Source organism: Arvicola amphibius, chromosome 4 (assembly GCF_903992535.2).
Source record: "Arvicola amphibius chromosome 4, mArvAmp1.2, whole genome shotgun sequence".
NCBI lineage: Eukaryota > Metazoa > Chordata > Mammalia > Rodentia > Cricetidae > Arvicola > Arvicola amphibius.
The window spans coordinates 26,945,088-26,962,132 of NC_052050.1; the positions used below are offsets into that span (position 1 = coordinate 26,945,088).

The 17,045-nt window shown below is 53.2% G+C and overlaps 2 protein-coding genes across 2 annotated transcripts in view; one reads left to right on the top strand and one right to left on the bottom strand.

The window, feature by feature from the left end:
• The window catches only part of Acsf2 (acyl-CoA synthetase family member 2), a 41,304-nt gene extending 25,454 nt beyond the window's left edge, over positions 1–15,850 (top strand). The window contains exons 2-16 of the mRNA XM_038325171.1: positions 1,578–1,773; positions 2,112–2,240; positions 2,471–2,524; positions 2,868–2,986; positions 3,112–3,277; positions 3,825–3,920; positions 4,063–4,220; positions 4,477–4,568; positions 5,237–5,313; positions 11,374–11,481; positions 12,537–12,688; positions 14,202–14,343; positions 14,988–15,098; positions 15,246–15,314; positions 15,586–15,850. Coding sequence (XP_038181099.1) covers positions 1,578–1,773; positions 2,112–2,240; positions 2,471–2,524; positions 2,868–2,986; positions 3,112–3,277; positions 3,825–3,920; positions 4,063–4,220; positions 4,477–4,568; positions 5,237–5,313; positions 11,374–11,481; positions 12,537–12,688; positions 14,202–14,343; positions 14,988–15,098; positions 15,246–15,314; positions 15,586–15,636 — 1,720 coding nt within the window. The 3' untranslated portion in view covers positions 15,637–15,850. The remainder of the gene's footprint in view (positions 1–1,577; positions 1,774–2,111; positions 2,241–2,470; positions 2,525–2,867; positions 2,987–3,111; positions 3,278–3,824; positions 3,921–4,062; positions 4,221–4,476; positions 4,569–5,236; positions 5,314–11,373; positions 11,482–12,536; positions 12,689–14,201; positions 14,344–14,987; positions 15,099–15,245; positions 15,315–15,585) is intronic.
• On the bottom strand, positions 6,253–9,251 carry Chad (chondroadherin). Its single transcript, XM_038325172.1, has 3 exons — positions 8,481–9,251; positions 6,628–6,791; positions 6,253–6,394 (listed from the first exon to the last, which is right to left on the bottom strand). The coding sequence occupies exons 1-3, from the start codon at positions 9,249–9,251 to the stop codon at positions 6,253–6,255; spliced, it is 1,077 nt and encodes a 358-aa protein (XP_038181100.1).
• Positions 15,851–17,045: the final 1,195 nt, after the last annotated feature.

Here is a 17,045-nt window from a genome sequence, read left to right on the forward strand (position 1 = left end):
ACAATTGTGAGCCGCTGTATGGGCGCCGGGAATTGAACCAGGACTTCTGAAGGGGCAGCCAGGTGCTTTTAACTGCTGAGCCATCTCTCCAGCCCTGAGTTCCTAGAACTATTTTTTTTTTTTTTTTTTTTTTTTGGTTTTTCGAGACAGGGTTTCTCTGTAGCTTTTTCAGAGCCTGTCCTGGAACTAGCTCTTGTAGACCAGGCTGGCCTCGAACTCACAGAGATCCGCCTGCCTCTGCCTCCAGAGTGCTGGGATTAAAGGCGTGCGCCACCACCGCCCGGCTCCTAGAACTATTAATTCTTTGGAGAAACTGCCAGCCCCTGCTTAAATACTGCCCTACCCTCCCATGTCACTTGGTAGAAGTATGGAAAAAAGTAACACGGACGTTAGACACTCTCTAAAGGTGGACCTTGGGATGAAGGCAGAGGAGAAAGGGCAAGGAGAGCAGGCTTGGCTTACACGCGGCGGTGCGACCGGCGTCCATTCCAATCTAGCTGTTCCCAGCCTTTTTGACCCTTGACATCTTTGCACATCAGCCTCCTTGCCTCGAGAATGGGTGATCTTGGTTCTCATCCATACTTTAAGGTTGGGGCTGGCTGGGATTACAGGTGTGTGCTAAAGAAACCTGCTTTCTGAGGGGGATGGAAGGAGATGGAGCTGCTTTTCCAGGGGCAGCTTGTCTTGGCTGATGTAGGACATCCTTACGGGGGCACCGGCTTCTCTTCACCTGTGGCCCTGTGGTGCTTGAGGTCACCGTGTGGTTCAGACACCGCCGTCCTCTTCTGATGCAATAGCCTCTGCCTTTGCACAGCATCTGGAAGTGGGAGCCTGGGGGCTCTGCCTACGGGGCATGGGACTCTCCATTCCCAAGGCACACACCTTTCACCCGTCTTTCTTAGTGCCACCATCCAGTTCTTAAACCCCTTGCCTGTTCTGTCTTTGATCTTTGGATCCAGAAGAGATAAACTGGCCCATTGAGGAGCCAAGAAACCCAAGGCATTGGTTCCCAACTCTGGGTTCCACCATGGGCTTCACTGCGTCCCCAGGAAGAATCACAATGACTGTCACCCTCCAGGAGGCAGGGACTGAGGTGCAGGTGCGATAGCTTTTGTGATCCCTGTCTATCCCTGCATCAGGATCCCCGGGAACCTCTTTTATCGCTTCCAGGAAGGTGCACAAGGCTTTTGCTCCCAGCTTAGGATGGCCTTGACCCTCTCCTGCTGCTTGGAGGTTAGGAAAAGAAAGCAAGTGGGGATAGTAAGTTTACCAGATGGGGAGAGGGCCCGAGGATGTAGTTCGGTCCCCAGCAGAGAATGAAGCTGGATGTGCTAGTGCAGGTTTGTAACCCCAGCAGAGGTTCAAGGCCATCCTCTGCTAAGTCAGTGAATTTGAGACCCGCCTGGGATACATTAGACCTTATTACTTAAAAAAAAACAACAGAGAAAACCTTTTGGTCCTCAATATACCAACATATTGTAAACAACTGAACTGCTTACTAGCTGGGTGTGCCAGAATGTTGGTGACAGGGAGGCCCAGCCTGGCACCAGTCCAGTCCGTGGTTCCTCTCTCCACAGTTCTGGAATGGTGAATCTCACCAACCCCTTGCCCATCGGAGGCCTCAGTTACGTTCAGGGCCACACCAGTTCCCACCTTGTCAACTCAACTGTGGGTGAGTGCCTGGATGCCACAGCACAGAGGTTCCCCAACAGAGAGGCCTTGGTAATCCTCCATGAAAACATCAGGCTGAACTTTGCACAGCTCAAAGAGGAGGTGAGTGCTGACCTTGAACCTTCCAGGAGCGGCTGCTGGTCCCCGGTTGTTAGAGCTGTAGAGTGGGCACATGCCCATGGGGCAGTGTGCTGGGGACTGCTCAGGGCCCCACTGTTGGCATTAGGAGAGAGGTGGAAGTGACCTAGATACCTCCTGTCTCAGGGGGTCCTGGAATATTCGTCTCTTATGTTGACATCCTACCTTCATTGCCTCGAGTCCACCGAGGCTTGACAATCCATTTGTTCTTAGTGACTCCTGGGCTAAGATAGAGTGTGGGTGTCAGGGGTCCCTCCTGCTTGTTCTCACCTCACCTGTTGTTCCCCATCTGTCTGTACCAGGTGGACAAAGCTGCTTCTGGTCTCCTGAGCATTGGTCTCCGCAGGGGTGATCGGCTGGGCATGTGGGGGCCCAACTCCTATGCATGGGTGCTTATGCAGTTGGCCACTGCCCAGGCAGGCATCATCCTGGTGAGAAGGGGTTTACCTGGCACAACTGGGCATGTGGAGGAATGTCATTCAAGGGGAAACCTCTTAGATACAGGACCAAACTTGTGTCTGTTTGGCTTCCAGCTTGGTGTCACTCAAGGTTCACCAAAGAGCCCTGGCAGAGTGTAGATGCCGCCTTGCCCTTTCTGAGGGGAGCAGTGAGAGAATGGGGTGCCTTCCCAGGACACTGACATGCCTCTTTGTTCCCGCAGGTGTCTGTGAACCCAGCCTACCAGTCCACAGAACTGGAATATGTCCTTCGAAAGGTACCGCTTGCTCCTGGTGGGGAAGGGTGTTTCTCGTGAGGTTTGATAGAGGCTGATGGGGTGAGAAAGGACATGCTCAGTGGATAACATCACCGAGGGTCTCTCTTCAGGCTCCATATGGTTGGGAGGAGGTTTGGGCTCCACAGAGAGGATGTGGGTCAGTCATAAGGCTGATATGGGTGTTGGGGGTAGACTGTGTGGGCCAGGGTAGTGTGTGTGTGTTGCTACATGGGTGTGTCAGGATAGCTATTGAGGTATATGAGATAGAGAGCAAGACATTAGTGAGGGCTTCTAAGTCTGGGGCTTCCCGCTGATCACAGGTAGGGGGACTTTTTTCCCACAGGTAGGCTGCAAAGCCATTGTGTTCCCTAAGCAATTCAAAACCCAGCAATACTACGACATCCTGAAGCATATCTGTCCCGAGCTGGAAAAGGCCCAGCCAGGGGCCTTGAAGAGTAAGAGGTGGGTATATCCTGGGTTTGGGGGCTATCAAGTGACATCTCGACTCCTACCTCCTACCCAAGGTGGAGTTGATGTCTACCTGGGCTGTCTTCCAGCCACTTGTCACCATCCTCTCTCTCTCCCAGGCTCCCAGATCTGACCACAGTCATCTCAGCGGATGCCGCTTTGCCAGGGGCCCTGCTTCTGGATGACGTGGTGGCAGCTGGTAGCAAGGAGCAGAATCTGGCCCAGCTGCGCTACCACCAGCAATTCTTGTCCTGTCACGATCCCATCAACATCCAGTTTACCTCGGTAGGACGGTGGTCTCCAGTCCCAAGCCTAGATGAACCCTGTGCCCTGCCTATGTGGCCTCTGGGATGGGGAGATGGTAGAGAAAGTCAGGAGAGCAACACTCTCTCCTGATTCTGGCCTCCAGCCTTCCTCTCTGCCTCCGGAACAACTGGTGTTTTTGTTACTTGCCCCTTCTGGGTCCTGTTGCTTCCAGAACAGAGAAGAGTCTCCAGGGCTTGGAGAGGCAGAGTTCATGGAACCCATCAAGGGGAGTCAGGCTCAGAGAGGGAGCTTCTCCAAATCCGTGCAGCTAATTAGTGTCAGAACCTGCTGAGCCACCTTATATGACATATAAACAGGACAAAGCCAGCGGTATTGTGTTCTCTTTTGCATTTCTGCATCCTAACATCTGGCCCTGCACAGCTTACTGTGCATAAACAAAAGGAAGAGTTGGATTCAGGACAGCCATATCCTACTCCTAATGACTCAGCCCCTCTGGCTCCTCTGAGATAGGATAGGAAAGAAACATGGAGAAAAAGGCCAAGCTGTCATTTGCTTATCTTCTTAGGGGACTACTGGCAGCCCCAAGGGGGCCACTCTTTCTCACCACAACATTGTAAACAATGCCATCCTGATTGGCCAGCGTCTGAAGATGCCCACAAAGGTGAGGTGGGGATGGGCGCTGGGCAGGTTTATTCAGGCTGCCGGGAGCAGCTGGGTCAGGATTGGGGCAGCTTGGTGGGCTCCCCCTGCTGGTTGGAAGAACTGACTGCATGATAGACCCAGCCCCTGTTCTCCATCTCCAGAATGCAGAAGAGTTGCGGTTGGTGCTGCCCAGCCCCCTGTACCACTGCCTGGGCTCCGTGGGGGGCACAATGGTGTCTATAGTGCACGGTGTCACCCTCCTCCTGTCTTCTGCAAGCTTCAATGGCAAGAAGGCGTTGGAAGCCATCAGCAGAGAGAAGTGGGCATTGGTGGACAAACCACCTGTGGGCTAATGAGACCCTCCAAATCCCCACTCCTGAACCCACTCCCCTCTTCTGAGATGCTTTCTTCCTCCAGCCAGGAGACCTTGGAGGGGGTGGGGGTTAGAAAACCAAGTCCCCCCTTGAGCTTCTTCCTGTTCCCCACATCTTTGATCTGTACTGAGAGTTCATGGTGGCGAGGGAAGGGGTTCCCTCTCACTTCTAAACCTAATCTCGAGAGCTTCCCTTGTGCAGAGGCACCCTCCTGTATGGCACCCCCACGATGTTTGTGGATGTTCTGAATCAGCCGGATTTCTCCAGATACGACTGCTCGTCTCTGCGTGGAGGTGAGGTGCAATGCAGTCAACGGCATCAACGCTTGGGGCAGCTTTGCTTCCCTGACCCTGCTGAGGCCAGTTTTTTATGTAGGAGGCAGAAAGGGGCACTGTAGAAACCTGGGTGAGAGGAGGGTAACTCCCAAGTATCCCTGGATGCCAGGCTAACCTCCGCTTTCATGTGTTGTACGAAGGCTCAGGGTCTCACCCCTTACATGAGGAAGTGAAGGGGCTCTACTGGGCTAAAGAATGGGGAAATGCATGCCTTTAATCCCAGCACTCGGGAGGCAGAGGCAGGCGGATCTCTGTGAGTTTGAGGCCAGCCTGGTCTACAAGAGCTAGCTCCAGGACAGGTTCCAAAGCCACAGAGAAAACCTGTCTCGAAAAAAAAAAAAAAAAATGGGGAAATGTGATATTTGTCTTCTATTTGTCTGTGATACTGAGGATTGAACCCAGGGCCTCCTGCATACCAGGCAAGTGTTCTATGACAGAACTGTATCCCTGGCCCTTTACTGACTGTTTTTAAGACAGGAGCTCACTAAGCTACCCAAGCTGACCTTGAACTCACTCTGTATCCTAGTGAGACTCTGAGAACTTGCATTTCTCCTGCCTCAGCCTCCCAGGTTGCTGGCATTACAGGCCTGGACCACCAATCCCATCATCCTTTCTTCCTGATCCAGGTGTGATTGCTGGGTCCCCAGCACCCCCCGAGTTGATCCGAGCCATCATCCGCAGGATGAACATGAAGGAGCTGGTGGTGAGTGATTGTCAGAGCCAGGGTATGTCTGGGAAAGGCCTGACCTGTAGTGAGTAGGGACTGGCGACCCAGACCAGAAAGACGAAAGGTCAACCTCCAGGTAGTCTCTGCTCCCTGGAGCAGAGCTGAGGCAAAACTGTGCGCTTATTACCTAACACCTGGTAAGGTGTAGGGAACGGTGAGAGGGAAGTGAATGTTAGACACACATAAATTTATGTTTATGGAAGTCTGGGGCAGAAATGCAGCGTGGGAGGATGTGCAGCCAAGCACTGGTAGCACGTCCTGGCAGGCGGGGACTGGGGACATGGGCTTAAAATCCTTTATGGCAATACAGGTGGGACAAGGACCTGATGTTTGTTTCCAAATGGCCGGGAAGGAAGGAACTGAGGATGGTGGTTAGAGGCGTGTGGCCTTCCCAGTGACCACTGCATTTTGGCTCTGATGTACTCAGAGCAATAGCTTCTTTGAGAGGAGCCATGGCAGGGTCCAGACACAGTGGCTCTGGGGGAGGCTCCGTGTCCTCCCTTGGATCCCATTAGGTGGAGCTGGGGTGGTAACAGAGAGTCCAGTGCCCCCTGCCAGGATGTGTCTAAGTGTAGGCAGCTCTGTGCATCAGCAAAGGCTGTGGAAGAAGGTGTGCATGGTAGGGGGGAGTCAGTAGTCACTCCAGCAGAAGGCAGTCACCAGGACTGGCTGGGACGGGACCTGCAGTGAGGGAAGGATGGTTGTTAGGTCTTCAGTCACCCAGACGGCATCGAGGAGAATGGCGGAAGTCCTAGGCCAAGCCCTTGGAGGGGGAGACCCAGTTCTCCCCTCCTTTTCCTGTAAGCAGAGGATCTGATCACCCCTCCAGAGATGACATCATGGGAGACAGCAGCACCCTGGCTGGAATCTCCAAGGGCAGACAATGGTGGCCTCCCTGCCCAGCCCCCCACCTGTTTAATGTCGGCCAGCTTTCTTGGACCTCTTGGTGGGGGATTTGCAGCTGCGGAGGGCATCTGTGTCACGGATACGCTGACCCTTGAACTTGGCAGGGGAGGAGCAGGTAGCATCTGGTCGAGAAGTCTTGGCTTCTAACCACCTGCAGAGACAAAGAATCGCTGGGTTCAGGGAAGCTGAGTGGGAATGCTTGGGGAAGGGACGGTGACCAGGATGCATCTGGCCCTAGAAAAATCCGAAGCTGTCATCTTCATTTGACAAGTGGGAAAACTGAGCCTCTCAGTCCCAGACCTACTAGGTAGCCATCCATGTTGCCCTACTGCGAGAACCTCATGTGAACGAGAAACTGGGGTTATATGGAAAGAATATGCTCACCGCCGAAGGCCGCGGAGCTGGCAGGTGCATTTCCATGGGTTGTTGGTGAGAGTGAGGGTTTCCAGGTTGTCAAAGGGGAAGGTGGAGGGCAATTGGTTCAGGCGATTGTTCTCCAGGTGGACGTGTTTCAGTGTGGTCACACCCAGGAAGGCACCATCTGAGAACTGGGGGGTAAGGAAGGCAGAAGTGAGAGAATCTCAATTCCAGTGTCCAGGCTTTCCTAGTTCTCCCCTCAGAGGCCAGCGGCCTAGACACAAGCCCTCGCCTGTTGAGGAGCTGCGATTTTCCAAGCAGAAAGACCAAGTTGTCTAGATGATGTAATCCACCACACCTTTTTTTTTTTTTTTGAGATGGAAGGTATCCTTTCCAATATGAAGGTGGAAAATGTCCAGTCCTTTAGCCAGGGTCACCTAGCCAGTAAACAGTAGCTGCAGGACCACGCCCTGCCCCCCACCTCCCTACACAAACATGGGTCTGTGGAGCAGCTAGAGCTTGGCTTGGAGAGCCCAGACTGGCACACAGTGAACCTGGTCAGTGTTTGGTGGAATGGGCAGTGAGCCCAGGATCCCCGCATCCCTAGGGTCCCAGGATTTTTCCCAATACTGTCCTCATTGCTCCTCTGTCCTCTGCCAGATGCTATTTATGTTTACCTTGGTGGGAACGTTGGACAGGATGGACAGTTTCAGAGGAAATGTATTGGTGCCCTCATCTGAGCCCTAGTGCCACAGGTCCTTTCTGGGCCTCCCATTCCAAACAAGCCCCCATATGTTGTTCTACTGCCCCCCACTCCGGCACTAGGGTGGTCTGCCTTCAGCTGGAGTGAGGCCAGGCTGAAGAAGACCCACTCAGAAGGCTCTGTCTACCCAGACAAGGTTGGCTTCTGCCCAGGTTAGCTTCCACCCTCAGCCCCCTGTTTGTGACCGCTCTCACAGCCCAGGTTGGGATATGACAAAACTGCCCTTTATCTTGCTCTGGTCCCTGCCCAGACCTTCTGGCTGAAACTGTGGGCCAGAATGATTTTTCTAGTTCCAAGAAAGGGGTTCTGCTCCTGCATAGCCCCAGCTGGCCAGACTGATCGAGGAAGGACTGAGGAGGTGGCAGGGGTCTAATGACTGGGGGTGAGGGGAAGGCAGTGAGATAGTCTGTTCTGTGAGGAGACGCTCGGGGACTTGTGCCGAGGATCACATGTGTTCCTTCACTGGCCCCTTGAACACCAAACCTGCGTCTTGGTGGAGCATTTGGTCTCGCTGTCTTGGTTTCCCTACTCAGTTGAAATGGACCTGAGGTTGAGTAAAACTGGGTGTTTGAACCCACAGAGGGGATGGGGGCATCCATCAGGGTCACCAAGTGTCTAGAAGAAGTCTCCTAAAGGCATTTGCTCCCACCCCCATTTAACCTTCAACATCTCATTTTACCTTAGCGCACTGGCCAGTCCCCGCCAGAAACAGGGTCTCTTTGTGAATCTGAGTCACTCAGCCTCTCTGTAAGGTGCCTCAGCAGACAAACCTTCCTTTATGGGATGGCAGGCTTACTGGAGACTGGGAAGACGGCAGAGGAGGGGTGGAAAACTCAACAGGAAGAGGTGCTTACTGCTCACTGTGGGGTTTGGGGCAGAGGCCCTTGGTGAGACCAGAACAGCCCATCTCTTAAAGGACGAGTCCAGAGAGAGTATTGCTGAGAAGCATAGTGACTAGGTGAGGGAGAGAGGGATGGGCTGATGTGTCAAAGCTGAGAGAGTGGTAGCAGGGCTCCTTGCTTTGGTGATAGTCGGGGGCAAGGAGTCCAGGAGAAGGAGGGACTAGGTTGGCCTCCCTGCAGAGGAGCCAGGAGAATTCTGCTGCCAGGGCACTCACCTTCTCCAGGTTGGTGTTGTCTAGCCAGAGTGTCTCCAGGTATCTGCCGAAGGACTGGAAGGCATTGTCTGGAATGCTCTTCAGGGGGTTGTGGGATAGCTTCAGCTCCTCCACCACCCGAAGTTTGCTCAGGGCAGCAGAGGGGTAGCTGGACAGCTGGTTCTTGTCCAGGTGGAACTTGGCGAGGTTCTCCACATCATCTAGGGCACCAGGCTGCAAGGAACTGAGGGCGTTTTCCGACAGGTAGAGCCAGCGCAGGTCCTTGGCACCCTGGAAGGCTCCAGCCCGCAGCTCTCGGATTTTATTGTTGTTGAGCTGTAAGATGAAGAGGTTGACCAGAGGGGAGAGCAGCCCCTTGGGCAGCTCCGACACTTTGTTGTGGTCTAGATAGAGGTAAGTGAGTTCAGTCAGGTCGTCGAAGGCTCCGGCTCGCAGCACCCGGATGTCATTGTGGGACAGGTACAGATAGATGAGCTGCTTCAGGCCTCGGAAGGCACCAGCCGCCACCTCCCGGATGTTGCAGTGCTGCAGGTGCAGGGAGACCAGGTTCGGCATGGTCCGAAAGGAGTTGGCAGCCAGCACTGGGAAGTTGTTGCGCTGCAGGTTGAGCAGTTTGGTTGTCTCTGACACCTTGGGGATCTTCTGCAACCCCACCTTGTCACAGATGACATGCTGCAGGTCGCCATGGCAGTGGCAGTTCTGGGGGCAGGCGGCCAGCACCGGCAGGAGGATAGCAAATAGGACCAGACTGAGAAAGAGCACTCGGGCCATGGCAGGGATGCCTGGAGCCAGGGCTGGGGGCTGCAGCTGCGGGGCGCTGGCAGCAGCAAGTCCTCGATTCTTGTGTCTACCCGGCCCATTTATAGGGCCGCCCTGACCGCATTTGGCAGGGGAGCCAGCTACTACGTGGAGCATCGAAGCCACTGATTTAACCCCCTCCCGCCCAGAAATGAGCCCCTGTCTTCGATGGCTAGGGTCTCTTTTCACAGCAGGTGACCATGCCTAGTGTTGGGGACCTTTCCCCTGAGCCCCAGCCCCTTGCTTCCTACTGGCAGACTCTATGCTGCACCTCTCTCTATTCTCCTCTACCTGGACCCCCACCCTGGGGGGAGGATAATAGGTGTGTTGAGGACCTCTGAATTTCCACTGGGCAGAGGGAGGCGTTCCCAGAACTTATTTATTTGCTCAAGTTTGAGTCTCCACGTCCCCTTCCCCCATACACCCTTGGCAGACAGGTCACCCTGGATTCGGAGAGGGAGGAAGTGGGGCCCGACAGCCGGATGCGTCTCACCGCGGTCAGCCAGCCAGCGGCGCTTTAATGGGTCTGTTGTGCCCAGCAGGCGAAGCGTGAGAGCCGCTGTGGGTCAGGCTCCAGATTCTAGGTAGACCCTTCTCAGTTCCCCCCAAGGAGATGGGAGAGCTGGTTGATGATGCTGATTAGCAATGGTGCCTTTGCCCCTGCCCCTTCTCCGAGCCGCGGCACCCACGGATATGGGCTTTCCCATGACCCCTCTCTATCAGTTCCAGGTTTCTCATTCTGCCCTTTGCACCCGCATTCCCCTTTTCTGGGGCTGAAAGCTAAATGGAAAAGTGGAAACTGTTGTGTGGGGGTGGGAGGGGGTAGTGAACCGCAGGACTGGCAGCACACCTGGAGACCACAGGCCACTGAACAAGCACAGTTGCACATTCCCCTCCTTAATCTCCCCCAAATATCCCCATCTCTGGATCCTCCTCTCCTCCGCGGTTAGGACCCACCCCTAAGGGGGTCTCAGAGTGGCGGCCTAGTGGCGCCAATGTGTACTTGGCAGAGGCCAGACGTGGGCAATGACCCCAGGGCTGTGTGAGCTGGTGGGAGGTGGTGGTGGGGGGGGCTGGCTACAGGCGACCAACCCCAGGCCAGATGCTGGGTTGTGGGCAGTCCCGCCCTAGTGGACCCAGCTTCTGTTCACTTGCCAGCCACAGTGTCTGGAGCCCTGTGAAGAAGGGAGGGTGAGCAGGCAGGTTACAGCTTTGGCCCAGGGTGAGCTCTGGGTTGCCTGGCAAGAGATGCTGTCTGTTTGGGGAGGTGGGGGAGGAACCATACCCCAACTATGCCAGAACCACACCACCTGATACACAGGAATGGAGGCCACCAAGAGAGACCTGATAGAGTCCAAGGTATCTAGATCTCATGACACCCAATACATAGTTGTGGGGGGGTTGGTCCCCAGGCCTGCTCTTCCCCATACCTCTCTGACCCCCTGCCTCTAGAATTGGGGGTGTGTGGGTCATTCTTGGCCTAGAGCATTCTCTGATGGTATTTAGGCTGGCTGCTAGTTTTTCTGTCGCACAGGATGTTCTGACCACTGGAGCTGCCACAGGGCCTTTTAAATTCCTGCTCTGGCTGTATTTTTTTGTTTTGATGAAAATAAATGCATAGGAAAGTCTCCAAAGCTTGCGGGGCACCCACCCTAACACTTGCCCCAGGTTGGAGGGGAGTTGTGTCTGTGTGTCTGTACCACGCCCAGCTAGATCAAGCAAGGCAGGCTGGCTTTCTCATCAAGTTTATGGGGCCTTTGGCTAGAGGAGGAGAAGGACAGAGGATGTTGTAGCCCGGAATCAAGAAGGTAGGTCTGAATCAACCTGGAGATGGGAGGAAAGAAGTATGGGTACTGGTGATGCCAGAAGCCACAGGCGCCACAAGGGAGTGACAGAGCCCTGGCCATCAGAGACTGGCTTCGTTCTCAGTTTTGTTGCAGATCAGGGGCTTTTGCCGAGATCTGCACTTCTGGCTCCTGACCTCTGCCTCTAGTTTCCTCACCCCAGTTGTCACCGTTCAGCTACCTAGGGTAGGTCATCTCAGCCCTCTATTGCCACTCAGTCCCCTCCAAGCAGTCTTTTTGACCCCCCCTAGGTTGTTTATGGAACCACAGAGAACAGTCCCGTGACCTTCATGAACTACCCCGAGGACACCCTGGAGGAGAAGGCTGAGAGTGTGGGCCGAGTTATGCCTCACACGGAGGTGAGCCCCCGACAGATGCCCTCAGAGCCCACCTCACACTGCTTGAGAACAGTTGGGGCTTTCCATCAGACATCCAAACAGCTCACTCAAATATAGAGGGCCCCAGCAACGGGGGCTTGCTGGACCTGGCCCGGCTTTGTGGGTTGAAGCAAGGAAGGGGAAGAGCTGGAACAGCAGCCCTGAGCAGCCGCCAGCTGAACCTCTCCTCAGCCACCCTTCCTGTCTGAGGTGTGTTTTTGCCAAGCCCACTGTCTGTCTTGGGGCAGCTAGACCAGTCTCAAAAATGAGCCAGAACAGAGATTTTTTTTTCTTTACACAGCTCTTTCTTCCCCCAGGCCCCTGCCTCTTGCTCTTCTTTTGTCTGAGCCTAAACTCTTCTTTTCCCAAACTATCTGTCCCTTGAATGTCCCTTCCACTTCAGAGGCCCCAGGATACTCCTCAGTCTCAGACTCCTAGCTATGACTCTTCTCTGGCTCCAACTATGTAGCTTTATTCAGATATTACTGAGTTTCTGTGCCTCTTTGGGATGCACCCTGGGGGTTTTCAGGGAGATATACTTTCTCCCCATCCCCAAAGTGCAGACATGGAAGTGCCCAGACCCAGTCTTCCTTGGTGCATTGCCTGTGGCTCTTTGTCTACCAGGATTTCGGCTTCTTCCTCTGCTGACCACATGGCGGAGCCATGCGGTCATCTTCAGTGTCTTTGCTGCTTTGTGGAAAGTGAGGGGAGACAATAGCCTTCTCTTCTACATAGCTTATAACTCAGCATCTGCCTGGCATCCTTCAGGCATCCTTCAAAGCTGCTCACTACCCAACCCTGTCCTCAGCAGCCTGTGTAAGCACACACCCACCCTCCCCATGGTCCAGGCCCGGTGTGGGTCTCTGCATGGTGACAGGTCTATTCTAGCCTATTTTTCCTTTCCCTGGAATGGGATGAGCAGATCCAGCAGCTTCATTTCTGGGAGGGTAGGGGGAAAGAAAGCAAAGCTCCCCACCCCAACCCCAGGAAAGCAAGAGAGTGGGAGGCTCAAGCTGGAAACTCACTTGCTGTCTCAGGCCCAGATCGTGAACTTGGAGACAGGGGAGCTGAGCAAGCTGAACATGCCGGGAGAGCTGTACATACGAGGGTACTGCGTCATGCAGGGCTACTGGGATGAGCCACAGAAGACCTTTGAAGCAATTGGACAAGACAAGTGGTATCGGACAGGGTGAGATGGCGCGACGATATGGACGTTGTGGCTACCAAGTGGGGCTGGGGTTCCGAGGCTGAGCTCTGTAAACTAAACCAGCACATGCAGGACATGGGTTCCTCTTGTCCTGGAGACTTGCCTTCCAAAATTTGCCTGGGTTTGCAGTTTAGTGGTAGAGCTCTTGGATGCCGTGTGTGAGGTCACAGATTGAACCCCAGTATTGTGGGGGTGTGGGAGGAGGGAAAAAAAAACACCTCCAAGGCTTACTGGAGATGTACCTTAGTTTCTAGTGTCCTTGTTTAGCGCGTGTGAAGTACTGGGTTCAGTCTTCAGCGCCACCTGAACTGGCATAATGCCCACGGCTGTAATCCCAGCTCTTGGCAGAGTGCAGGGTCATCTTTAGCTACGTAGTGAGTTAAGAGCCAGCCTGAGCTACATGACACCTTATGTCCAGTGATGGAAAACAGAATGGATTGTGGATGCAGGTCAGCGGGGAGAGTGCTTGCTCGTCTAGCTTGCACAGTCCCTGGGCTCTCCCTGTGGGGTCACATCACCCCAGCATGGTAGTGCGTATGTTTGTAACCCTACTGCTTGGGTGGTAGAAGCAAGAGTATTAGGTGTTCAAGGTCACTCTCATGTGACCCTGTCTCAAAACAAACAACAACCAAAACAATTTTCCTAAATCAAAATGTGTGTCATGGGGGTGGACCTACTTCTCACAGTGATAAGACACCAGGACATCACATGACACTTGCACCCCCAGAATCTGAGTCAGTTTTCAGTGAGTTGTTTATTAATCAAACACAGGGACCTCTACAAAAGCATCCAGAGCTCTTAACATTGAGACATCTCTCCAGTCCCTCCCTCCCTTCCTCCCTCCCTCCCTTCTTTCCTTCCTCCCTTCCTTCCTCTCGCTTTTCTTTTGTCTGAAGCTGAGGACTGAACCCAAGGCCTTGCAAGGCAAGTACTCTAACTGAGCTAAATCCCCAGCCATGCGTGTGTCCTTTATTAGATCCGCACACTCGCAGTACCCACACCTGCCGTGTGCCAGTGCTGTTCTCAACCCGAGGGGTCAGTGGGAAAGAAGATGAGACCGGGCCTGCTTCTTCCCACGTGTCTGGCGGAAGAAGACAGATAATTTCAGACATCAAAAAGTCAAACGGGGTCACAGGAGAGGAAGTGGCTGTGGAGGAGAAAGAGGATTTTCTTAGAGCAAGGTCAGAGAAGGCCACTGGAAACATTTGAGCTGAGATCTAAATGATTAAAAAAGAAGCCATCCATAAAGACAAGCCAATATATAAATAGGAAGGCAGAGAGAATGGGGTAGGTGCTGTACTGACTTTACCCCGCTTCTTCCAGCCTAGGCTATAGGCTTCAAAGGTGTTTTTTGTTCCTGCTGGGACTCCTAGAGTCTAGAGCAGCGGGGGACACAGTAGATGCTCAGTAAAGGTTTGGTGACCGAGTGAAGGCGTGAGCTAGTGGGCAAGCCCCATAAAACAGAGGTGAGACGCCGCTGGGTGTCTCCTTACAGAGACATTGCCACGATGGATGAACAGGGCTTCTGCAAGATCGTAGGCCGCTCTAAGGACATGATCATCCGGGGCGGTGAGAACATCTACCCTGCAGAGCTGGAGGACTTCTTCCACAAACACCCACAGGTGCAAGAAGTGCAGGTGAGGCACCGTGAATCGGGCGCTGGTACCCCAGGATTAGCCAGTGACTAGGAAGGGGGTTTTGCCTTAGGTTTCTATTGCTGTGATGAAACACCATGACCAGAAGCGACTTGGGGAGGACAGGGTTTATTTCATCTTCATGCTTCCACACCACAGTCCGTCATCAAAGGGAAGTTGGGGCTGGGATTCAAGGCAGGAACCTGGAAGCAGGAACTGAAGGAGTGCTGCTTACTGGCTTGCTCCCCATGGCTTGCTCAGCCTAGGGGTGGCCCCACCCACAATGGACTGTCTTCTCCCACGTCAATCAACAACCAAGAAAATGCAACATAAGCTTGCCCAGGAGCTGGAGAGATGGCTCAGCGGTTAAGAGCATTGCCTGCTCTTCCAAAGGTCCTGAGTTCAATTCCCAGCAACCACATGGTGGCTTACAACCATCTGTAATGAGGTCTGGTGCCTTCTTCTGGCCTGCAGGCATACATGGCAGACAGAATATAAACAAGTAAATAAATATTTAAAAAAAATAGACTTGCCCAAAGGCCAACCTAGTGGGGGCATTTTCTTACTCTCCTGAAGTCAAGCTGACATTAAAAGTTAGCCAGCCCAGGGTGGCAGTGCGGTATTTGTCTTTGTTTGACCTTGGCTAGGTGGTAGGGGTGAAGGACGATCGAATGGGGGAGGAAATCTGTGCTTGCATCCGGCTGAAGAGTGGGGAAACCACCACAGAGGAGGAGATCAAAGCTTTCTGCAAAGGAAAGGTAGGACCCTGCCCCAACCACCCTCCCTCACCTGTCGATCAGCCCTGGTAGGGATGTGGGGGGGTGTTGCCTGATGGACCCAGTTCCCCAGCCCAGGGGGCGCTCTGACCTTGCTCAGCCTCACACATCCCCCCTTCTGCTCTGCAGATCTCCCACTTTAAGATTCCCCGATACATCGTGTTCGTCGACAACTATCCTCTCACCATCTCAGGAAAGGTGTGTAAGGCGGGGGAGACTGGAGAGGGACAGGACAATGCGGGGTCTGCTGGGCCTCCTAGCAGAAGGCCAAGTGGTTCCACCTGTTCCTCCCTCAGTAATGAGCTGGCAGACAGTTAAGAGGGTTGAAAAGTTACTTCATCTTGTTCGCCCTGGGCTTTCTTGGGTTTAGTACTCGCTCCCTTCCCCCACTGTCATTCCCAGGCAGACCAAGGATGCCTGGTTACCATGGCACCAGAGCAGCAGACTCTCACTCTTGTCTTTCTTCTAGATCCAGAAATTCAGACTCCGAGAGCAGATGGAGCAACGTCTAAAACTGTGACGCAAAGAAGGGTCCTCCCAGAGCCCCTCAGCCTTCCCACGCATCGGAGAACCCTCCTGGCTCTCCTCAGCCAGCCCAGGCCCTCCTCAGCCTGCCCAGGCTTCTCCTCCATCCTCCCACAGAAAGGAGGATCCTCCCAGCCCTCTCGGGCTCTTCTGAGCCCTCCCCGTGTCCCTTGTCATCTTTGTGACTTGGCATAAAGAGTTTTCTGTTAGGCCGGTGTCTGGTTGGTGTGCTCTCTGCAGCTCCTGTGGGGTGGAGAAGGGAGGAGGCAGGGAAGGAGCTGGCTCTTCAGACCTTGTCCTGCAGGTCCTTATGCTGTCTATTATCCTACTTAATCTAAGCCTCATCCTGTCTCCCTGAAATGCCAAGTCCTTGTGTGTGTGTGTGTGTGTGTGTGTGTGTGTGTGTGTGTGTGGTGTATGTGCAAGAATGTTCATATGAGACAGGATCTCACTGTGTAGTCCTGGTGGTACTGCTATTCACTATGTAGACCAGGCTGGATTTGAACTTACAAAGATCTCATTGTTTCTGCCACTGGAGTGCTGAGAACAAAGTCGTGTGCCTCCATGCCTGCCTTCGTTTTTGTTTTTTTAAAGTTTTTTTTAAATATTTATTTATTTATTATGTATACAATATTCTGTCCGTGTGTATTTCTGCATGCCAGAAGAGGGCACCAGACCCCATTACAGATGGTTGTGAGCCACCATGTGGTTGCTGGGAGTTAAACTCAGGACCTTTGGAAGAGCAGGCAATGCTCTTAACCTCTGAGCCATCTCTCTAGCCCCTTGTTTTTTTAAGTTTTACTCATGTAATTGTTTTCCAAATTATCACCACAGATTAGTTCAGGAATAAGTAGTGTTGTGTTTCTTCCCCCATTGCTGAGAATCTTAAAGACCCTCACATGCTAGATAAGGACTTGTCTGCTGGTATACGCTCCCAGCCCAATAATTTTTCAGTTTTTAAAAAATAACATAAAGAAAGAAATGTGTGGGCGGAGAGATGACTCGGTGGCTGAGAGGACTTGCTCTTCTTCCAGGCGGTTTGAGTTTGATTCTCAACACCCACATTTGGCAGCTCACAACCACCTTCGACTCCAGCTCCACAGGATTGCATGCCCTCTTCTGGCCTCTGAGGGCACCCCACCCCACACACACCCCAATACGTGCTATATACTTACACAGACACATGCAGATAAATAAAAACAAATCTGTCAAATAACAGCTTTATTGAGCTATAGCTCACATAGTATCCAGCTCACCCACTTTAAAGCATGTTTTCCCCACCATTTTTATGTCTGGATATCAGTTTAACTGTCTCCAAAGCCAACTTTAACCATTGCTGTCGCCTCCTAAGAGACTCTGTAGGGGCTGGAGAGATGGATCAGGGCTAAGAGCACTAGCTGCTCT